Raw genomic sequence first — 25,230 nt, forward strand, 5'->3', positions numbered from 1 at the left:
CTTCCTCTTCCCCTCTTCCCCTACCCTTCTGGTATCACTATTCCCACTCCTGTTCCTGGATTCTGTGTGTCGTGAGCCCCCATCCCTTTCTATACCTGTGTACATGTTCCGGTCTAGTCTGAATTGAGAAGCAGCACCGGGGTCATGACAGTGGGGGGTGAGGAAGCCTCAAGGAACCAGAGGAATATAGTGTGTTTCATCGATGCTTTACTGAACCCTGGTGACTCATCCCTTCCCTGAGGCCTCTCTGTGGGGGATTGTTCCACTGTCTACAGATGGGCTTTGGATCTCTGCTCCATCCTCCCTAGTTCCCAACAATATGTTTTTGTTTGTTATGTGTCTGCTCATGCCTATTACCCGGTCCCAAGACTCCTCATGATTGCACCGGTAGTGTGCTTCTTCTATGAAGACTTGTTGCTTCACTGCTAAATGGCGGCCTGTGTAACTTCCAGCCTTTAAGACCCCAGATGCTATATCTTTTAATAGCCGGGCACCATCCGCCATCTTCACCACATTTGCTTATGCACACATTTTGTCTTCAGCGAGTGTGTAGGGAAGGTGAACACCTCAGACTGCTGATTGGTTAGAACAAAGTGTTCTTGTATTGAGGGAGGGTATGAGCAGAGGCCCCAAATCCATCCCCTACCTCAGTGTATTGCAGTATAAATATATGTACATGGGCCAATACCTCTATTTTTGTGGATTAATATGTTTACATATGTACACCGGCTCCTGGACAGTCTTGAGGGCCAGTGAACAGACCCAGGGTTTTTGTATATTTCTTATCTCTCTCTTTTTTTGTAATTTAAATTTTTTCTTATTTATTTACTATTTTCATTTTTTAAAGTCAGTTCGGGCTGGGTCATAGACTGTGTACCTACCTCCATAGGACAGGCACGGGAGGCATGCCTGAGGAGAGAGCCGCGGGACCACTGGTCCCAGGAGACCTGGGAGGTGAGGGCAGTGGGGAAGGGGGCAGTGAGCAGGCTGTGCCATGGACAGGGGAACAACTGGGGTGTTGGGGTCAATAACAAGGAGGAGATAGGGATCCGAGGCGGGGTGGGGTGGGTGAGTGTCGGGCAATAGCACATAGCTAAGAGGAGGCCCCAAGAGGCGGAGATAAGGGGCAGTGGGCAGGAGGAAGGGGAAAGGAACCAGAGGAAGGACCAAGGAAGCAGAGCAGTGGGAGAGGTGTAGACACAGCGGTGTGCATATGGGATGTCTCCTTAATGTACAGTTGGTCTTGTATATAAAGCTCTTTCTTATACCCATATGCGTGTCTATGAGTTTGTCTCTCTTGTCTACCCAGACTCACACAGGCGGAGTGCAGACCCAAAACCCATCTGTGGAAAATTGGACATTGCTACAGAAGGGTCATAAGGAGGAGACAAGCAAGTCAGGGTGCAGTGTAGCAATGATGAAGCATACAACTTTCCTCTAGTTCTTTAATGCTTCCTCCCTGCCACTATCATGACCCCAATTCTACCTTACAAATCTGGTTAGACCAGAGCATGTACACTGGTACAGATAAGAGCTCACAACACAGATAAACCCTCAGGATGAATATTGAGAGTACTGATACCAGGATGGTGAGGGGAAGGTGCGGGGAGAAAGAGGGAACTGATCACAGTGATCAACATGAGGGAGCTAGCAGTCGGCCTAAGACATGAAAAAGATGGTAATTTATAAATTATCAAGGGTTCATGAGAAAGGGTGGGGGAGGGGGAAATGAGCTGATACTAAGGGCTCAAGTAGAAAGCAAATGTTTCAAAAATAATGATGGCAACAAATGTACAAATGGGCTTGACACAATGGATGGATGTATGGATTGTGATGAGAGCTGTAAGAGCCCCCAATAAAATGATTTAAGACAAAAGAAGAAGAAGAACACTTGGCTTCCAGGTCCCACAGCTTTGGGTTCAGTTTGGCTTTGTTTAGCCCTGAAGGGACAGTGTGTGCTAAGTTAAAGGTAAATCTAGAACCCCCAGCTCAGATCATTTGTTACAAATTGAAATAAGCCTATGATAGAACACATTCAAATGCTTTTTCAGAGATCAGGTGACTAAACTTATTCCTCTCTCTCTCTTTAAAAGTCATTTTATAAAGGGAATACATCTCCCATCACAGCCACTGACTTTTTGAAAATTAAGTTTCCAAGCAAAAGAATCCAACTCCTTAATGTGGGATATGTACTCACTGAAGCGCAATGCCACTGGATCATCACTGACTCCTTACGACACTGAAGGGGGCAGGGTGAGTAGCCTGAACGGGTCACAATGATGTGACAAAGAAAGCTCAAGCCTGTGTGCATATTCTAGAGAATTGTCTGATAACCTATTTTGCTGTTAGATTAAATATCTGCTAACACCAATAAATCAAACCTTTTAAAACTCTACAAGTGTGGCACCAGAGACATGATAGTTTTAGGGGAGAAATTTTAAGCAAAGAAAAAACTCTATAATTAGGAAATATATTTTGATAAAGTCTACAAAACTCAGATGCCATTTTGTTGTTGTGAAATCTCTGTGCACACTAATAAACCAGGCAGAAGAAAAACATTTCCTTTGGTTTGAAAATACAGAAATGCTATTAAAAAATCATGAATCAAACAAAAACCCCAAGCACGACGCTCCTGGAAGAAACTAGAGACCAAACAATCACAGGTCACATGAGACTGTCTTTGCATGCTCGTTCCTTATTACAAGACAAAGCATATGTCCTTGACTCATACAGAAGTTCAAGTCAGAAGAAAAAGAATACTGAGACAGAGCTGATCAGATCAAATTCAAAGCCGGCGTAGACACTGCCTTTCTAGAGACTCACCAAACACCAGACTCTCCTGGGAGGGAAGACTGTGTGGCACGAGAGGCTTAATTGTTACATAGTGGGTTTTCTCCTGGATTCACCCTTGGCCCAATCTTCTGGGATGAATCTGAGAGAAGTGTTGATTGCTTTGGGCATAATTGAATCCCCAGCACCTAGGACAGAGCCTAGCACACAACGATGGCCAACGAATGTTAGATGGCATAATGAGTAAAAACACTGGAGAACAAGCTGCTTAGAGTTGTGGGAAATGATTTTGCCAATAGGAAACGTCTTGAGTCACTTAAGAGAGTACCAGTGAACCAGCTTTTGATGATAGAAAAAAATTACATCTATGCAGATACTAGTATCACTGATTCTAACTGATTTCACAGAAGAAAGCCAAAGCAGTGCGGGGCCACCCCCACCCCCCCCACCCCACACACACAGAATCCCAAACAAACAAAGGTAAGGAAATGTGAAATATCTCACAAATGATTAAACCAGTTATGAATCAATTAGAAGATACATTTTAAAAATAAGCTACTAGTGCGTAGGCAAAGTAAATAAATAAGTCACTGCCATCGAGTTGATGCTGACTCATGTGACCCTGAAGGGCAGGGTAGAACTGCCCCTGTGGGTTTCCAAGACATTAAGTCTTTACTGCAGGAGAAAGCCAAGCTTTTCTTTCTCTTAGAGCGGTTAGTGGTTTGGAATTGCTGACCTTGTGGTTAGCAGCCCAAAGCATAACCACTACGTCACCAGAGCTCCTTGGTACAGGCAAAGGGAATAAGTATTAATTGTTGTCAAAGACTAAGGGAAGCTACAAGACAGATGAAGTGTATCTCCTTTAACAACAAGCACAACACCCAGACATCTGGTCCTCTCTTGTAATTGCTCAGGTCTGGTAGGTTAATGAATCCCAGGAGAGCCAAGCTTCGTCCATCTGAGTTTGCAAGCTGCCTTGCTGTAGCCAGGACATCTTGCCCTACACAGCTCCCGGAATGACGGCACAAACTGACAAATGGGGGGATGAAGCTTTCCGAGGTCTTGGAGAATAGAGAAAGAATTTTGGTTTTGTTTCACTTTTTTAGTTAGTGACTACTAAAATTTTAATGATTCAAAATAGTTTTCAATGCTTAAAGCAATCAGTTTGTAATAAAAATTCAATATTGTTTAAAAGAAACCACCATTATTCTGCTGAGTTGTATTTAAATACTAAATATGCATATAAGAAGCCCTAGTGGTGCAGTGGTTAAGTGCGTGTTAACTGAAAGGCCAGCAGCCTAAACCAGCAGTTCTCAACCTGTGGGTCGCGACCCCTTGGGGTGTGTGTGTGTCAAACGACCCTTTCACAGGGGTCGCCCAATTCAAAACAGTAGCAAAATTACAGTTATGAAGTAGCAAAAAAATAATTTTATGGTTGGTGGGGTCACCACAACATGAGGAACTGTATTAAAGGGTTGTCGCATTAGGAAGGTTGAGAACCACTGGTCTAAACCCACCAATTGTTCTATGGAAGAAAGATTTGGCAGTCTGCTTCTATAAAAATTATAGCCTTAAAAGTGCTATGGGGGCAGTTCCCGGCTTTCCATACAGGGTTGCTATGGGTTGCAATGGACTCAGTAGCCCCTAACAATAACAGCAATAAAAAGTCTAAAAGCAGTGAGATGAATTTGATACCTAAGATCACGGTTTGCAACCTAGGGTCTTAATGCACAAACAGAGTTGTCGCCATACCAAACCCTAAGTGTGTCCTGTAGTATCTATTATGGATAGCCCAGAAACAGGGAAGGAACCATTATAATACTGGGCCATATACAGTTACTGCCTTGAAATTCCTTGGTTTTAATAAAATCTTCTGAATGCAGATGAAAAATCTTGGGTAGCTTGGACTCCTATTGGCAGATAAAGAACTGGTGAGATCCACATACACTTGGCAAGAGCCAGAGACATGTTAGCTTACCAATGAATAATCCTAGAAATTGCATTCTTCATTTTAATAAATAGGCACTTTATTTGGGAAGTGAAAATTGTGAATCATACACGTGGCACAAGGGATCACCATCTCCTCCACAAGAGAAAGACGAGGCTCTTGTAAAGATCCACAGTCCCAAACTTGAAGGAGCAGTTAGTTCTATCCTGTCATACAGAGTCAGAATTGATTCTATGCCAGTGAACTTGGTTGGGTTGGTTTTAAAGACATTAAGAGTCATGAATTAACTAGTCCTTTTTGTCTGCTATGTTATTTGTAGGTTGGGATCTTCATTGTTTATGGAAAGAGCTGGGATTTTTAAAAATTTCATTCTGTTTATTAAATTTAGGTTTGCAACTAACACTTATATAGAACTTGGTGTTTAGAAGAATATTCAATATGCTCACTTTTAAAGCAATGTTAGATGTGCTTTTTAGATACTGACTGATACAATGTGTTATTTTGTGACAAGCAATATAAACGAAACTGACTATATTAGAAAATTTACTATTTTCATGATTTTTTAGATTACATAGCATTAGACTATTTATGTCATTTTTTAGCAATAAGCTACTGGAGAGATTCAAGCATTTGGTTATCGGTTACAAAAGAAAACACTTAAAGACAATGGTAGAAACTGAAGCCAATACCTTTAATACAATCCCCATGGTAACACATTAGTACAGTCTTTTGAACCAAATGAAAACCACAAACTAGCACTTTCAGACTTTTGCATTAACTCACCACAAAAGCCATGTTTATATCATCGGTATTTCATTTCTGCTGCAAACATGGGCTCTTTTGACTTAGCTCCTCAAAGAGACATGGCCTAAATCCTACAAATTTGATATGTTCATTTTATTAAAATTCTTGCCATAGTACTTATGTTCTGAACTTCTAGGTTGTAAGTAGTGGTGAATGAAGACTGCAAAGAGTAAATTAATTTGGAAATTTCATTTACAGTGAATACAAAAGTGACTATATTTGAAGGAATTCTTACCTTTTCATATATCAGTTACCATGCCAGAAAGCAAGGTGTTTTTTATTTTAACTTTCATTTTTTAAATGAGTGTTTAGGATTTTATTGGCTAGCAGAGCATCCTCATCACACGGCTTTCTTTTCTTTTTAATTTATTCATTAAGAAAATGTCTTCTATAGAAAAATGTATAACATTGCAAAAGGACCTTGCTGTAGATTAATTAATAAGTTAACACTTTGCTAAGATGATTTCTTGCTAATGTGGAGAGGTCTTGCAGAAACGAATGTCTCTGTATCGACTACTATTTACTTAGTATCTACTACATGCCAGGAACTGTCCTGGGCTCCCCATATGAACAAACGAATGATGTCATTTCATCTTCACAATGACCTATGAGTTGATTCCGACTTATAGTGAGCTACAGAGGAGATCTGCCCCTCTGGGTTTCTGAGCTGGTACATCTTTATGGGCGTGGACATCCTTCTATCTTTCTCCCAGGTCGTCTACTAGGTTAACAGGAGAGCAGGAGTTGCTCTACTGCCTTCTGAGTAATGTCTCCTAAAGAGAAGAGACACAAATACAGAAGCAAAACACCACCGGGACACATCTGTGGCCCAAAGAACATTTCAATTGCCAGGACTCATCTGAAGCTAGAAGAGAAGACATTTTGTGTCTTATTTTTAATTGTCTAGTACTCTTTAAAAACAAACAAACTACCTACCAGTCTGGAGGTTTTACACAGAGAGCATTCATAGCAAATTCAAGAACTAGCATAGCAAGTGAATGATATTTGGAAAACGAAGACATTTCGCTCACACACACACACACACACGCACGCACGCTGATCAGCCACACACTCTTTCACTTACAACAATTACATAGAAGGGTTGGGTTTATCCCATTATGTAGCAAGGTTTTTTCCTCGTTGCTTTCCTGCCCAAAGGCTATTGTGAACAGAGAAAAAAATCTCCACCAAAATGAGTTCATCTAATTAATAATATGATCAACATATCCCTAAAAAATTAACTATTAAGGGGAGTCTAGCTTTCTTTACAGCGGTTCAAGTGCTTAGTTGCGATCTGAAAGGCTGGCATTTCAGACACACTTAGTGGTCCAGCAGGAGAAAGATGTGGCAGTCTGCTCTGGAAGAGACGCGGGGGTGGGAATGCTATGGGGCAGGTGTTCTACTCTGTATCATGGGGCAGGTGTTCTACTCTGTATCACGGGGCAGGTGTTCTACTCTGTATCATGGGGCAGGTGTTCTACTCTGTATCATGGGGCAGGTGTTCTACTCTGTATCATGGGGCTGTTGTTCCACTCTGTATCACGGGGCAGGTGTTCTACTCTGTATCATGGGGCAGGTGTTCTACTCTGTATCACGGGGCAGGTGTTCCACTCTGTATCATGGGGCAGGTGTTCTACTCTGTATCACGGGGAAGGTGTTCCACTCTGTATCATGGGGCAGTTGCATCAGAGGCTGAAAATGGACACTTGCTTCCTTGTGGATGCACCTCAGGAAGCACATTATACCCTGAAGTCTGCTAGGGCAACAGCACTCTCCTCCCAACTCCCATGTGCCCACCCTTACCCAGTCGTAAGCCCTGGTGCCCACTTAGGCATGCTTACCCCTGGTGCAGCCCTGCCATCGGCGTCTCTCTCAAGGGGAAGAGCTTGGGGTAGACAATGGTAAACATGGGCTCACTGCACCGGTGACAGTGCCCCAGGGGGCAGTGCAGCAGCTCCAGGAAACTTCTGGGTAAGGAGATCGGAGACAGAAAGTTCAAATCTGGGAAAGGAGAGGAAATCAGGCACGTGAGTCCAAATTTAAGCTTCCTCAAAATCAGGTGTAGACTTCCCAAAATAATTCTTTTTGTTCAAGTATTTTAATGCTGAAAGCTCTGTTATCTGACAGGCATTGAATAAAAATCTAACATTATTTTCAATGAAAGATGGCTTTTACGTTTTTGACACCCAAACCCTCTACTCTTTTAAAAGCAAGCGGAAGCGACCCTAGGGAAAGGCGAGGAAAGAATAAGATCACACATTCCTTTCCTCGGGAGCAAAGAGCAAAAGGGCATCAATTTACTCGGCGAAGGTTTTGCAAACTTCTAGAAGAGACAGAGAACAAAAAAAAAAGATCTGGGGCTGAAGATTAAACTGCCTTTTCTAAAGTTCTTCCCTCGGTATACTGAGTACGTCGCTTTACTCAAATTTCAACCAGGGCAAATCATATTCATGAGAAGAGCGAGCACTGGAGGGAAGAAGAAGAGGAAAATCCGTGAGAAGGTGTCTTTCCTCATCTCATCCCAAGAGCGGCCACTGAAGAGAGCGCTTGCTTCTCAGCAGTCCCCTTCAGGACGCCGAGCGTGAGCGCGCATTACACCCACCGCCGCCCCATCCTGAGCATAAACACACCCCGGGCTCCTAGCCACCGTGCATGTCTAGTAGACACTGAAATGGTCATAATGATGTGGAACCTAAGAATAAGTTAACTTATCTTTAGGAAGAAAGTGCAAATTAACGTATCTTTTCTACCTGTTTGAGCCCATTAGTAACTATTTAGTAAAATGCAATTTATTCACAGGAGAAGGACTATGAAATTTTCTGTTGTTTCTTTTTCTCAATGTAATAATTTTATTTTTGTCTGGTCTTTTTTTTTTTTAAGGCAAAGACTTAAGAAACGTAGCTATTTTTAGAAACTCCTGGAATGTAATATTCCCTAGTGCTTTCTTGGAAGCATCGCAAAATCTCTGCAATTTACACGCTGTAACTCCTTTCCCACAGTTGTTCTAGGAATCAGATCTCTCTAAATCAGTCCTACTGAAGCAAGTCCCTTTGCCAACCTTTTGCTCAAACCAAACACATGCTTCCAAACACCCATCTCCTCTGTTTAAACCACACTTTAAGAAACACCTCTCTGTCAGCAAATGTGTGCTGGTATGATCTTAAAACGTATCACGAGCCTCAAAGGACTCCGGTACCTTTTAGAAAGCCGTGGTAGGTGTGATACAGACTCCTCAGGGCGAGCTCCTGCAGAGGCAGAACTTGATCCCTGTCCGTGCCGATGGACTTCACCTCAGCTGGGAGGACAATGGTACGTTGCCCAGATGAAAAGGAAAGTAGCTTCCCCTCGGGAACTGGAATGGGAGCGCCACAGCTGCAGGAAACAATATCCACGGAAGTATTACTAGTAAGGAACAGCCTGTGTCCGTCAGCAAAAAGGACTTAATCAAAACACACGTTCGCACGATCAAGAAGAGACTGTGCTGATTTGCCAGAATTCTGTCGAAAGCCAACAGATGCTATTCGGCGTGCCATCATGAAACCTGGCACAGAAGTAAGTCTAAGCTCATCAGCTGTAACTTAGCTAAACAGTTGTCGAGCCTCAGTCCCATCCAGCAAGGACAAAATTTGAAGGCGTTTTCCTTGACAGGATCTGCAGTTTGCTTGGTAAGCAAGCTGAAGCGATCCTAGGTAAAGGTGAGGAAAGAATAAGATCAAACATTCCTTTCCTCGGGAGCAAAGATAAAAAAGGCATCAATTTACTCGGTGAAGGTTTTGCCAATATAACAGGAAGTTGGCAACCAGATGCAGGGTCCAGATTCAGCAACAGAAGCGAATTAGCTTCGGCACACTGTCAATCTACACTAAGAGTAGGCCACACGGAATGAAGCCTTCCTCAATTGTATCAAGACTGCGACTAGATTAAGGAGGTGGTTGGCTGCTTCAAAGAAGAACTTATCATGGAGTTGACCACACTGTGTTAGATTACATTAGGGGAGAATCCTGGCCCACCCAAGTTGATAGAAAACCTAACTATTGCAACCACCAAGGGTCATGAAATACAGTATTAAACAGCCATAAAGAGAAATGAAGTTTTGATATCTGTTATAACGTAGATGAATCATAAAAGCATTATAATGAGTGAAGTCATACACAAAAAATATTTAAGTATTATATGATCCCACTCATAGAACATATCTAAAATATCTAAGTGCACAGAAACCAAAACTCATTAGTGGTTACCTAGAGCTGCAAGGGGAGGGAAGGGGGGGAAGGTTATTCCTTAAGGGATACTGAATTTCCACATATGGTGATTAAGAGTATTTAGAAATTAATTGATGACTGTGCAACACGGTAAATAGAATTCATGTCCATGACTTGTAGGAGGGGAAGGCTTGCTAACAAGCTGGACTGTGCAGAAGACACAGCCTTGCTGGCTGAAAGGGAGGGGACAGGACGTGCAGCCCTTGCTAATGGGTTCAGTGACTGCAGCCTTCAGTGCGCAGTGCGACAACGTAAGGAAAACAAAAATACTCACAACTGGGCCAACCAACATCATGGCAATGGAGAAAAGTTTGGGGTGGTCAGGAATTTCATTTTGCTTAGATCCACTCTCACTGATCATGGAAGCAGCAGCCAAGAAGTTCAACAACAGGTTCCACTGGGGTCTGCTACAAAAGACTTCTTCAAAGCATTGAAAAGCAAAACTGCGACATGAGGTCTCAGGATTTTTGGACCCAAGCCATGGTATTTTCAATTACTGTATATACTTGAGTATAAGATGACCTGAATATCAGTCGAGGCATCTAATTTTACCACAAAAATTGCATTAAAAATGTGCTGAAAAACTCGGCTTACACGCGAGTATATGTTACGTCATATTCATGTGAAAGGTAGACAACAAATAAGAAAGATCACAGAATTGATGCATTTAAGTTATGGTATTGGCAAAGAATATAAAAAGTAATATGAAGTGCCAGAAGTACAATTAAATCTATCATGGAATAAATATAGCCAGAATGCTCCTTAGAAGCAAGGATGGTAAAATATTTTGGACATACTACGAGGAGAGACCAGTATCTGGAAAAGGACATCATGTTTACTACAGCGAAGGCTCAGTGAGAAAGAGGAAGACCCTTAAGCAGAAGGACTGAGGAAGCGGGTTAAACAATGGGCGCTGACGTAACAATGGGGCAGTGAAGGACTGGGTGGTGCTTTGTGCTGTTGTATACAGGGTTCAAAACTGACTACATAGAGAACAACGGCAGCAAGAAATCAAAAAGTAGTTCTACAAAATCATAGAAACATTTAATCAATAAAACATATAATGCTATTGTTTCTTGACATACCCCCATGCAGGTTTATACACCTTTGAAAGTGGTATTTCCATTTCTCTAACCCTTCCTGATCCCTGGTGGTTTAGTGGGTAACTCATTAGGCTGCTAACCCCAAGTTCCAAAGTTCGAAACCACCAGCCACTCTGAGGGACAAAGATGAGGCTTTCTCTCCCGTAAAGGGTTACAGTCTCAGAAACTCACTGGGAAAGTTCTACCCTGTGCTGTGTGGTCTCTCTGAGTCAGAACTGACTGCAGGAGTTTAATCCTTCTCTGACAAAGTATGTCCTCCTCTATTTACACTATGTCAACACAGTAGTTTGGGCATCTTAGCCACTAAAAGCATGTTTCTTTTCAATGTTATTTGAGTTTGGGGAACAAAACAAAGTCTAAAGGGATACGGGGTAGACGGGCTAAGGTTTCCCAACAGAATACTCACAGGGTAACCCTTGCTCCCCTCAAAGAATGAGCAGGTTTGTCATGCAAAATGTGTAACCCAGTTCTCCTACTGTAGTCAGCCTCATTTACACCTTATTTTTCTTGTTCCCCACCTCAGGGCCTTTGGGATTTTTATGACTGCATTGCTCAAATTCAAACATGATGTTTCCTTAAAAAGCCTCCAGATAACTCTAAGAATCATCGCAAGAAGCTAATTCTTATCTGGTTAGTCCAGAGACAGCCTGAGACTGGCATAAGACTAAACCCCTATTGTTCCATCTGCTGGTCATGGTCAACAACAACTGCATCCTGTGATTATCCTGAAACCTCATTTAATTAAAAAAAACAAACAAACCTGTATGTGACTCAGACAAGGTGTGAATGCCAAAGTTAAAAATATATAATCTCTCTGTGCATTCTGCTTTTAAATGGGACACCATCAAGACAACCTGCACTGCTGTTGTCTCCTCGCTGGTGTCACCTGATAACAAACCTCTTTTTCTCTTTAACTTGGAATGCATAAATTGGCACAGGCTGGCGTGGTGACAGGTGCACTGTCATAATGGCCTTTTTCTCTCTAATGCAATTTTCCATTTTCCTAAAATTTCTCCCTGCTAAAAACCCCTGTGATTGTCTTGTCCTTCAAGAATATCTATCGTACCCTTTTGGATTTCCAATATGCATCTACACCTCCCCGCCCCCCTCCACACACACACCCCTTCTGGCAAGCCCAGTTACCATCACCTTGTAAGTCACATCTCGCCCTTGAATTTAAAGGCCCGGTAGATCCCCTATGGAGCCATTGTTTTGACAGGATCTTGTTTTGAAGATTTAAATAAAGAGAATGCTGACACATTGTGAAATATGTAACTAATATCACAGGACCTAAATGGTTATGTAAACTTTCACCTAAAACACAAATATTTAAACAAACAAAAACAATCTCATCCTTATCCACCAAACTCAACTCATTGCTTTCAAGTCTTACAAGGCCTATCAATCCTAAAGGACAGAGTAGAACTGCTCCTGTGGGTTTCGGAGACTATGTGTCTTTAAGAGGGCAAAGGCCACATCTTTCGCTCATGGAGAAAGAGGCTAACCTTGTGGTTAGCAGCGTGACCTGTAACCTACGACAGCACTACAGCTCCTTATCCACCGAACCAGTAAGCACAAATGAATAAATCACAGCAGTTTACTGCTGAAGGCGGGGTTAAGGAGAGAGACCTCACAGGAAAAGCCTAAGGCTGTCATTAAAATATAAACACTGAGTGCATGGATACTCACAAATTTAAACCACATTCTGGGCTGTAAGGCAAGGGTGAAATGTGAAAAAATGGAAAACATATGTGATAGGTTTCGTGTCAACTTGGATGGGCCAGGGTTCTCTGTGGTTTGGTAGTATCCCCCACGACGTGATCAAAGGGTGATGCAATGCCTTTGACCAGGTCACGACCTTGATACAAGTAGAAGAAAGAGTCCTCAGTGGCATGGCCTGCTTCTTTGTAAGCGGACACTGTGGGGAAGCTTGTCAGTTTTGCTGGGACTGGATCTTGCACCTGGTTCATTGACCTCCTCTACATTGCCTGTTGATCTCATGAGATTACAGAAATCGTGGATTCATTTGACTTCACATCCACCAGTCCAGGGTCTTCCTGCTTGGTCTTCCTGCTTCCCGATTCATCGACCCGAGCAGCTACATGATCAGGAAAAGCCTCAGCTCGATATCTGAACCAGCCTGGGCTTACCGGCTTCTACAAGAGTGTGAGCCATTTCTTGATGTGCATGTAATTCCATACACATATGAATGTGACTGGTTTTGCTTCTCTAGAAACCCCAGCCTAACACACATGCCACGTACAATATAGTTTCCCACTGCAGCAAACTGGAAATCAGTAACGACTATTTATCTGCATATCTCAAAATACTGGGAAATCAAATGACACAATTCTGAAAAACCCATGGCTCAAAGATAAAGTTTGAGGGAAAGTATACAATATTTTAAATTGAATAAGAATGGTAAGACAATATAAAAGAATTTGGGGGATACAGCTAAAACAGTGCTGGAAGGAAATTCTATATCATTAATAATTATATTCAAAAATAAAAGCCTCAATTAAATGGCCTAAGCTTCTACCTTTAAGAACTAAGAAGGAAAAAAAGAAAGAGAACAAATTAAGCCTAAATCAAATAGAAAGAAATAATGATAAAAATAGTAAGTTAATAAAATTAATGACAGGAATTTTTAAAATGAAATTAAAGTGTTTCATTGAAAAGATCAACACATTTGATAACTTCTAGCCAGACTGAGTAAGAAAAAATATGAAGACATAATTTATAAATATTAGGTATGAAAGAGAAGATATCAGTACAGGACATCCTACCATTAATAAAGGAATAGTATGAATACTGTTATTTGGGTCATAAATTCAACCATGTCGATGAAATGAGCAAACGCCTTGAAAGACACTAACCGATAAAGCTCACAAAAGAAGAAATGGTTCGCTGGACTAGTTCCACATCCAGCGTTGTTGTTAGTGTCTGTTGGGTCAGCTCTAACGCATGGTGACTTATGGAACGGAATAAAACACTGCCCCATCCGGCATCACCCTCATGACTTTTAAATCAGACTCTCTTAAACAAATTTTTAAGCAAAATTCAATTTTTTGAACGCACTTCTGTGGCTATTGTCTCCATACAGCTCGTTGAGGGTTTTCCTCATGTCCTCCCGCCCTCTACCATCCTAGCAGCTGATCTTCCCGATCATGTGACCTGAGGACGCCTCACACTCCACTCTTCTGAGGAACGTTAGGGTTGTGCTTATTCCAAGACCAGCGTGTTCATGCCTCCGGCAGTCTTGTGTGTGCAACACTGTGTGCCAGCACCACCATCTGGAAGCACTAGCTCTCCTGCCCTCCCAGCTTCCCTCTCATTGCCCAGCTTTCACATGCATTTGGGGCGTCTGAAAATGCAGTCATCGATGTAATACCTTTGTTTTGAAAAACGTTGAAGAGGTGTTTAGCAGCAGATCTGACTACAGTAGTATGTCATTTGATTTTCTTGTTTTTTTAAAAATCATTTTATTGGGCGCTCTTATAGCATTCCATACATCAATTGGATCAAGCATATTTGTACATATGTTGCCATCATCGTTTCCAAAACACGTTCCACTTGAGTCCTTGGTATAAACTCCTCTTTTTCCCTCTCCCGCCCACCCTTGATCAATTATATATATTGTTATTATTATTTCTTATCTTACACTGTCCGTTGTCTCCCTTCACCCACATTTCTGTTATTCATCCCCTTTGGGAGGGGGGCTATATATCCAACCTTGTGATGGGTTCTCCCTTCTCCTTCCCTGACCATCCCCTTACCCTCATGATATGGCTACTCCCACTACTGTTCCTGAGGGGCTTATCTGTCCTGAAGTCCATGCATCAAGAACTCTTATCTGTACCAATGCGTGTTCTCCGGTCTAGCCAGATTTGTAAGGTAGAACTGGGTTGTGGTAGTGGACGGGAGGAAGCATTCAGAAACTAGAGGAATGATGTGTGTTTCCTCGGTGCTATACTGCACCTTGGTTGAATCATCCCTTCTTTATAACCCTTCTGTGGGGGGATATATAATTGTCCACAGGTGGGTTTTGGGTCTCCACTCCAACCCCCCTCTTCGCATCAATATAGTTGCTTGTTTTGGACCTTTGATACCTGATTCTGTCGACACCTCATAATCACACAAGTTGGTGTGTTTCTTCATGTGGGCTTATTTGTTTCGTTCTGCTAGATGACTGCTTGTTTCCCTTCAAGCCTTTAAGATCCGGGATGCTCTATCTTTTGATAGCCGGGCACCATCTGCTCTCTTCATCACATTTACTTATGCACTCATTTTGTCTTCAGTGATCAGGTCCAGGAAGGTATCAAAGAGTGCCAGGTTATTAGAACAAAATGTTCTTGTGTTAAGAGAGACATCATTTGATTTTTTGACTGCTGTTTCCATGTACGCTGATTTTTGAAACTAATTGAAGGAAATCCTTAAGAACTTTCATTTCTTCTCCTTTTTTTTATTAACATATCATTGCTTATAGACCCAGTTGAGGATTTTCATTTTCTTTGCTTTTGTGAAAATCCACACTGAAAGCTGTAGCTGTGGATGCACATTAAATTAAGTGCTTTTGGACAAAAAAAAAAAATTTAAGTGCTTTTGTCACTTTTAGCAAAGTGACTTGTCATCTGCATATTACAAGTTGTTAATGAATCTTCTTCACCCATCCTGATGCAGCATTCTTTTTACAATCCAGCTTCTCAGATTATTTTTTTTCATTGCAGAATGAATAAGTAAGGTGAATGATAGCATCCTGTCACACATCCTTCCCAATGTTGAACCACACAGTGTCATCTTCTTCTGCTTGAACCATGGCTTCCATATCCACGAGCACATCTACTGGTTGTTGCCAGCTGCCACTGACTCTGTTCTTGACTCCCGCTGACCCGTCCACAAGGGAACAATGTGCTGCCTACTCCTATGACGTCCTCATGATCATGCAGATTAAACGTTTGGGATCCATAGACTCTTCATTAACTGCTTTTCAGAAGTAGATCACCAGTCCCTTTTCTGTTCCACTTTACTGAAAATCCCTCTGAAGTCCTGCATTGTAATAGCATGCAAACTTCCATGGATGGGCAAGTGCACAGGAAGTACATTGGCCATATTTGTACCTGGGCCATCTACATGAAAGCTGGGAATTCGAACATTGAACTGCCGTTGTTCTTTCAGTTGACAGCTAACAATGTTCACACAAAATATAAAAAATCTCTCCACACCCAGATAGCTTCACCAGTGATGTTTACTAGTTTTGTAAATTCTTTCAGAATATGGAACACACACACACACACACACACACACACACACACACACACACAAACACTTTATGAGGCAGTGTTCAAACTAATTCAAAAGTCAGATAAATATCTCAAAGGAAAAGAAAATAGCAGACTAATTTCTCTGATAAATATAGATATAAAAATGTCCAATGTATGTGAAATGAAGCCTCAACACTCTCTCTTTCAAGGAGCATCTGGCTACAGTTCTTCCAAGACAAACTTATTTGGGGTTTTTTGGGTGTGTGTTTTTGGCAGTTCATGGTATATTCAATATTGTTCACCAACACCACAATTCAAACTCATCAATTCTTCTTTGGTCTACATTGCATGCATATGAGGTGACTAAACAGGGCTTCAGTCGAGGCACCTCCATCGTCCATGTGACGTCTTTGCTTGAACACATTAAAGCAGTATTTTTCAGTAGGTTTGCTCACTACAATATGTTTTTTGATTTCTTGATGGCTACTTCTAAGAGATATCAGTAAAACAAAATCCTTGACAACGATAGTATTTTCTCCATTTAATATAACATTGCTTATTGGTCCAGTTGTCAGGATTTCTGCTGTCTTTTATGTTGAGGTATAATCCATACCATAGGCTTTAGTCTGTGGTATAAGGGTTACAATTTACAACACATTTTGGGGGGACAAAATTCAATCCATAACTGATGTATTAATGTAGACCTGCTGCATACTGACCAAACAACTGATGTCAAAACAGCTATGCATATTCCTCGATCTTTTACCCCTTCATTCCGCTTACTTTGAAAACCTTGGTTGATGCGATGCTAACCACGAGAGAGTTTGTAACCAACATATCTGTGGTTTTGTAAGGTCATTCCTGTCATTTATAATCATATTATTCGTATGAACCATTCTGTGAAGGCAGGGAAATGAATTAAAATTTTACTTTATAATTACTATTTATTAATACAGAGAACTTGTTCCACATGTTCTTCTGCATCCAGCCTGAACTTCTGGCAGCCCTCTGTCAATGTACTTACTGCCTGAGAACAGAACAAAGGCACACTGCATGGTTCAATATCAGGAGAGGTGTGCATCAGGGTTGCATCCTGTTACCTTGCTTATTCACTCTGTACACTGAGCAAATCAACAGAGACACTGGCTTATATGAAGAAGAAGGTGGCATCAGGATTGGAGGAAGGCTTATTAACAACCTTGGATATGCAGATGACACGACCTTGTTTGCTGAAAATGAGGAAGGCTGAAACACTGCTGATGAAGATCCAGGATTGCTGCCTTCACGATGGATCACAACTCAATGTCAAGAAGACCACAATCCTTACAACTGGACCAATCAACAACAACATGATAAACGGAGTTGTCCAGGATTGTCTCACTTGCATCCACAACCAACGTTCACGGAAGCAGCAGTCCAGAGATCGAACGACACGCTGCATCAGGGAAATGTGCTGCACAAGACCTCCTTAGAGTCTTGAAAAGCCAGGAGTTTACCTTGAGGACTAAGGGGAGCCTGATCCGAAAGCCCATGGTATTTTCATTTGCCTCATCTGCATGTGCAAGTTGGACAGCGAATAAAGAAGACAGAAGAAGAGCAATGCATTTGAATGGTGGTGCTGTGCAACACTGAAGGTACCACGGACTTCTAAAAAGACAAACCGATCAGTCTTGGAAGAAGTCTGGCCGAGTGCAAGAGTTCATCGTCCATAGTTGGACATGTCTTCAGGAGAGACCAGTCCCTGGAGGAGGCCTCGTGCTCCGTAAAACGGAGGGGAAACCAAGAAGAGGAAGGCCTTCGAGGAGGACAACTGGCATTGTGACGGCAAAAACGGGCTCGGGCACCGAGATAGTCCTGAGGCGGCGCAGGACTGGGCAGTGCTCCCTTCCGTTGGGCACAGGGCCCCTCGGGGCGGAACTGACTTGATGGCACCTGACAGCACTATCCTAAATGCTATTTTATAGTGTGATGACCAACTTTGAAAACAGGCAAATATGTAATATACAGGATATTTGAAATCATATGCTACAATATATGTGGTGTGAAAGCCCTAAGTAAAACCACAAAATAATGAAAATGTAACAAACTATTTACGAGTCTTTATTCACATTGTTTTTGCCATAATAACTGTTGCTTCTTAACCCAACTGCAGATGGACACCTGCCCAATGAGTTTAACAAACCAAGGTTCAGAAAATGGAAACAAAACATTCCCTAATGTTTTCCATCTCTCCAATAATGAAAAAGGCAGGTGTCTGATTAAATAACTGAAAAGATTCACGTGGCAAGAAAGTATATCCTAATTTCATAAAATACCTCATATTTCCCTTTGACAATTTTTTCCAAATTTGTAATTGTAAGATCATTTTATTGGGGGTTCTTACAGCCCCAATTGTATCAAGCATATTTGCACATATGTTGCCATCATTATTTCTAAATATTTACTTTCTATTTGAGCCCTTTGTATCGGCTCCTCTTTTTTCTCTCCCCCTGATAGGTCCCTTCCTCATGATTGACATTTATTGTAACAGAAGTTTCAGGTCCCCTCCTCGTGATTGACAGTTATTTGAACAGAAGTTTCTATACATCACCAAAGGATATATATCGTGCATCCCCCTTCCCCTCACTGTGGGCTGGGTGTGGAGATAGTCTCTAAAATTGTGCTCATTTAGTTCTATTGTTATTTTCATTCTCTTCATCTGACAGGTAATATGATTGTTGCAGAGACAGGTGAGTACAGTAGAATCTATGGAGTTCTGATGTCTTGAGGCGCTGGTGTTGTAATGGTTACAAGTTGGGCTGATAACCTCAAGATCAGCAGTTCAAAACCACCAGCCCCTCTGCAAGAGAAAGATGAGGCTTTCTACTCCCATAAAAATTAGTCTCTGGAACCTACAAGGGTAGTTCTACCTTGTCCTGTAGGTCGAATTGACTCGACGGCAGTGCGTCTGGGTCCTGAACATCTGGGCTGGAAGCACCAAGATGTGGCGGTGGAGAACCTGGAGAGCTGATACCAGCCGTCCGGTATCCTCCAAATAAAGTACGGCAAGCAGCATGGTGGCTGCCTTTCACCTCTCTGCCTCCATGCAGTCTCCTCAAAGAGAGCCAGCACCAAGTCTGTTCAGTCACGGATTCTTGGTTTAATTCCTTGATAGGTCCATGAAAGCAGGTACTACATTTTTAATTATATCATGTAAGAGATGAAAGAGCTATTTAAGAAGTAATTTATCACAATTTGCTGTAATATTTATTTCAAATCCTTATGACATCTTTTCACTTGTTCGTTTATACCAACTATTACAAAACAGGCATCAAAATTGAAGTATGAGTTCCCCAAAGCAAAATTTGTGCAAGTCAATTTTTTTCAAGTTTTGATGATAACATATAATTCAACAGTCTAAACATAGTAAAAGAATCACACAATTGTTACCACAAGTTTAGAACATTCCCTCATTCTTGAACTCATTATTATTAGTCCATTCCCACCTAACCTACCTGCCATAACTCAAGGAAACTCAAAGCAAAACCAAAATTTAGTTATCTAACCTACCTACACGTTCACATCTTCATCATCTGTGTTCCCTTTTGACTAATTTTTCATTGATTCTACTTTGCATCATTTCTGTTTTCTTTTGAAGTTTTTACTGTTTTATTTTGTTGCTGTTTTGAGTTTCCACATTTTGTCTGATTTTCTTTCTATGAAATCCAGGAGAGGTAAATATATAGAGACAGCAATTAGATTAATAGTTTATTAGAGTTAGGAGAGGAGAGGATGGGGGGATGAGGAGCTAAGAATAATGAGGCCCAGAATGAAGAAAATGTTCTAAACTTGTGGAGATGGTTACACACCTTGCTGGACTGCTTAACTGCAAGGTTGGCAGTTTGAAACCACCAGCCACTCGAGAGAAAGATGGGGATGTCGACTCCTGACAAGTTGGTCTTGGAGCCCACAGGGACAGTTCTACTCCACCTTGAAGGGTCACTGTGAATTGGAAGAGACTCGGTGGCTGTGAGTTTTCTATATCTGCATTAATTCCACTTCCCGACGCACTCTGTCTGAAGGCAAGGCTATTCCCCTCCCTGGTCAGTGGCTCGTGGGACTTCACTGGAGGGTCATCTCATGGGGATCTGCAAATGGACTTTGGTTTCACTGTCATCCGTAGGCTGCTGTAAACCAGAAGCCCAGCATTTAAGCTCTAATACAATTCTTTCCTCTGATCTTGGATTTTATTGCTTACAATCCTTGGATTACACAGGCTTCTTCAGTGTGGGCTTAGGTGACACCTCACTTAGATAGCTGTTCCCACACACCATTTTTTTTGATGGGACTCAGCTATCAGAAAGACTGGTCAGTCAGTTATCTATAGTAAAGGATCAACATAAATTTACACTGACTGCTCAAACAACTACCGTAAGTTCACTGACTTATTGTCTTTGTTGTAGAATATGAGGCCCATTCTTTTTGTAGAAAACGTGATAAATAGTAAAAATCCTAGACCGCTACATTCACTAAAAACTTTATAATCCAGCTCATTTCATTGCATTAAAATGGTACACTTAACTTTTGCCTTTGATAGTATTATAATCAATTTAAAATCAAAATGATATTATGGAAAGCTAAGACACACACATATATACATATAAAGTTTTATACATACATATATAAATACAAGGAGCTACAAAAAGTTTGTAGCAAAATGGAAAGAAAAGCAATGGGATTTTCCCATGAACTCTCTGAAGGCCCTCCTACAACTCATACAGTTAAAAGGATGAGTAAACAAAGGCAGGGTGCCAGAAATCGTCAGTGTGTAGGTTTCGCACGTCTGATGCTGGCCCTGCCTGCACTGGTCCCCACAGGTCAGGTCTGAATACACTTTTCCATTACAACACTGCATAACTAAGTATAATTTATGGGTGAACATGAGTCAAATGACCCTTGAATGAGCTGGCTTGGAAATATAATCAATAGAATTGTTGCAGAAGAAATGCATCCTGCGTTCTAAATCAAATCAATAGTGTAAAAATACCTTTGCATCGCAATCCATCTGTAAGTAAGCAGGGGGTCTACACGCCTAAAAGTACTAATATTGAAAACCGAGTTGGTCGAGATTACCTGCGCACTAATTATTATATTTACTTTCTTATTAATACTAGCAAAAAGTTCAACAATAATATAGAATGCACACTACTCACGACCTAATAATTTTCATATATTGGCATGTTGCTTATTTCTCAAACATTTAGAGCTCTCATAACATTTACTACCACTGTTACATCAAGTCATTTATTAAAAATATCCCCTCCCTTCACTAAATGCAAATAGCATTTTTCTGACAATCGATTACAACTCTGTCTAAATATTAATGTAGAAGGGTCTTTATCTTAAGTAAAAGTTATTCTCAATTATGATAAGAGGCTTAAATCACATTTCTGTGAATTCCCTGAAGGTTCTGGTCTGAGCAAACTGTTTTGGAGATTGCTTGCATCATTCACTGTACATGGTGTTTGGGGGCATTTTACTTATCACCTGGAAAAATCAGGCTATATTCTATGTACTTTAAGAACACATTAGGAGGAGGGATTCTAGTATCTGAAAAAAATCAGAGCTAAAAGTCTTACAGTTTCGATTACTTCTGATTCACAGTAAGTTTCGGAATACATCTCTGGGCGTGGATTTCATCAGCCTCTATCTGAAACCAGCACTGGCCTCATCTGGAGCTCTTCTGAGATAACCTTTGTATAATCTGCTCCTGAGGGAAGGCCACCACTCCCAGGGCTGCCCTCTCTGGAGCAATCGCTACAATGCCTCCCACCCCTTGGTGCACGTCAGCAGGCTTCCAAAGACTCCTGGGTTGCTTACGTGGGGAGAGTAAAACCAGTTAAAAGGGAGACGTTGGACGGTGTAAGACATGACAAAATAATAATTATTTATAAATTATCAAGGGTTCATGGGGGAGGGGGAAGCGGGAAGGGAGGGGAAAAATGAGGAGCTGATTCCAGGGGCTCAAGTAGAAAGCAAATGTTTTGAGAATGATGAGGGCAACAAATGTACAAATGTGCTTGACACAATGGATGTATATACGGCTTGTGATAAGAGTTGTACGAGCCCCCAATAAAATGATTTTTAATTACAAAAAAAGGGGGGGGGTGGCTCTGGTAGCTGGGTTATACTACCTTAATCTAGACCACTCTGGGAACTACTTCCAGGTTCCCATTGCATAACCATTTGTTATAGAAGCAGATGCCAAAAAGCTGTCTTTCTAAAGTCTGACGGAGAGGGAAATATTATTGCTGTTCTGAAAATAAAAGTCTATCATCTCTTACTAGCTGAAGCATTTGTTTTGGTTGCTGCAATAGTGATTTGTATTGTGACACTATTTAAAATGTTGGTTTCTAAATATTTCCAGTGGGTGAAGACCAAGACAGGAAGGCTAAGAGTGAAATAAAGTTGTCATTGCAAAAGACTGCTGAGGGAGAGAAGCTTCTAAACAATACTGATTCTTCAAATTTCTACCACTGATACCACAAGTGTATTGATACACATGAATTCATTTTTCTTTTGGCTAGCAAATAAAACACAACAAATAACTGAACCCACAGTTAACTAATTGAACCTAAAGTACAATTCAATTGCTTATACACTATTCTTATTTCATTGGATATTTGATTGAATAGATATTAAGGCTAAAGATAAAATTGAACAAAATTATCAAAAATAGTTCATTCATATCTGAGTCATAACAGAAACTAAAAATGAAGTACACTCAAAAGTATCAAAAGAGGTGAGCTATAACACAGAATATGAGTTCAGCCTTACCCACTGCATCCAATGACTTTATTGTACAAATAGGACGGCAAGCCTTTCAGGTGAGTGTTGTTGTCCACGTAAACATACTGTAGTTCTCGAGATCGACCTAAATCTGAATGAGAAAGAGTAGGACTATAATTCCTATCAATATGTATCTAAAGTCAACTAAACACCATTAGAAATACTCCAAAATCCCATTCTGGGAAAAGAGTGTTGTAGATTAAATTCTAGGTATGAAATTATATCAGCTGCATCATCAGATCTTGGATCAGAAAACATGACCTTCAATCTATGGCTTATCGAGGCGCACCGGGGGTGCAGTAGTTACACGTTGGGGTGCGATCCTCAGGGTCAGCAGGACGAACCCACCAGCCATTCTGAGGGAGGAAGACTGGGCCTTCTGCTCCCATAAGTAGTGACAGTGTTGGAAACCCGCAGGGGGGTCGCTATGAGTCAGCCTTGACTCGATGGCTTTTTATAGGCAATCTCAATTTAAGAGTAAAGTTTATTTTAGGTTAGTTATTTAGTTGTTTCACTTTTGCCCACAGGAAAAAAATATACTATACAAAGAATTGTTATTCTTGGATCAGCCTAAACAAGTGCAGCTCTGAATCTTTATCAAGATGTACTTTATCTCACCTCCCTTGGGCAGAAAAATGGGAGGGGATATGAAGGACAGCAGGGGTTCAGGGCCTGGCTGGGCTGGGGTCTTGAGAGCCTAGGTAGGTATGGGAGTGGGTAGAAAAAGTACACCCTTAATCCCAGGGAGTTGCTAAGGTGGAGTTGGACTAGACCTGCAGGCTTGGAATGCACCAAGAATGGGAAGAGGCGAGAAGACCATGAAACAGGATTTACAGTAAAGTCAGTCAGAAAGAAGGCGACTGAGACAGCTTCCCAGAAAAAGCAGGACAGTGGAGGAGACAAGGAGTGGTGGACGCAAAGAGCTGAGGGAGATGTCCTGGGACATGCAGCAGGGACACTCCCAAGCTGAGAGGCCAACCCTTTCTATCCTGCAGTCCCCAGGCAGGTTTGGCCAGCTGTCCATCCTATTCCCAGTACTGAGTAGGACTGCTTGTCTTCGTTCCCATGGTCTCATGCAATGGGATCTCAGCAGCTTTGCTACTCTCTGCTGGCTGAAGCAAGAACATAATCTTTGAAAGGTGTCCTAGGGTTCTGCTTATAAAAATAGGAAACAGGCTGAGGGAGAAAAACAAAGGCCCACATGGACAGCACTGGCAGGGTCTCGGGTGCATTCACATTTCAAAAGAAACATTTACTCATTGTAGACCTTTGAGGTACTACGCTAGTCCTCGGAGCTACAGTAATGCGTAAACATCATTACTAGATGTTTACACAGACATAAAAATGAGCATTGTACTGTGCTGCTCACTGCCATGAGAGAGGCTTGTATAAAGTCTTGGGGATTCACAGAGTACTCTAGGTCCTGAACTATTTGTTACAGAAAGTGGGATGGGGTCACCTGGGGTACAGACAGGGGACTACCTCAGGAAGAGCTAAGAAAAGGGGTAACATTACAGTTATCCCTCCCATGTGAGTCCCATGATGGTAATGTTGCCTAGGACCTACACGGGAGCAAGTTGCAAAACAAAGGAATCCAATCGGAAGAGAAAGGTCATCGTAGGACTGGGGAAAGACAATAAAAAGGAAAGTCGTAACCTTAGGAAAATGAATTATGAGGTCACGTGGCTAAAGATACCATTTACCAATGTGGTGGCTTCGAAATGTCTAACAACCTAACAAGGTAGAAAGGACTTGGCTCACTCTTTGCTCCATTCCTATCAAGAAAGACAGGTGTCGCGGCCGGAAGGCATCCCAGCAGTCGGAGGAAGTGGATCTCCGCAGTGATAACCCTGAGGATGAGCCTCCTTGGACGTAAAGCCTCCAAGCCCCTCAAATCTTCAAATGGCTACAGTTATCTAAATATACTGCCTTTCCACACATTGCACCCATTAATTGTGGCATCCAGTGATGGCACTTTTTAATAATTATACCAGTGTAGCTAATGGTAATGTATCATTCATCTTTGGGCCTACATTTATTAGGCAAAAATTTACTACAAAAATTTTCTGTAAGCTTGCTTTATCAGAGTGAATTCATGGATATTTATGTTACTAGTGTTTAATGCCTATTATTTATTTTGTTGGTCAAAATGTTCCCTCTCTGGCAGTTATGCAGTTTAGTATGCTCTTGTGTTCTTTCAACAGAGCACCTTTTTTTTTTCAGTGTCCTTACTT

The 25,230-nt window shown here is 41.5% G+C and overlaps 1 protein-coding gene across 3 annotated transcripts in view; it reads right to left on the bottom strand.

The window, feature by feature from the left end:
• LRRC28 (leucine rich repeat containing 28) overlaps positions 1-25,230 on the bottom strand; it is a 181,568-nt gene that overhangs the window by 8,876 nt on the left and 147,462 nt on the right. For all 3 annotated transcript variants that reach the window (XM_045296485.1, XM_004709852.2, XM_045296484.1), the window contains 3 exons: positions 22,985-23,087; positions 8,739-8,914; positions 7,384-7,543 (listed from right to left, as the gene is read on the bottom strand). In XM_045296485.1, coding sequence (XP_045152420.1) covers positions 7,384-7,543; positions 8,739-8,914; positions 22,985-23,087 — 439 coding nt within the window. The remainder of the gene's footprint in view (positions 1-7,383; positions 7,544-8,738; positions 8,915-22,984; positions 23,088-25,230) is intronic.

Source organism: Echinops telfairi, unplaced genomic scaffold, assembly GCF_000313985.2.
Source record: "Echinops telfairi isolate 266 unplaced genomic scaffold, ASM31398v2 ScPeMD7_7409;HRSCAF=8447, whole genome shotgun sequence".
Classification (NCBI taxonomy): domain Eukaryota; kingdom Metazoa; phylum Chordata; class Mammalia; order Afrosoricida; family Tenrecidae; genus Echinops; species Echinops telfairi.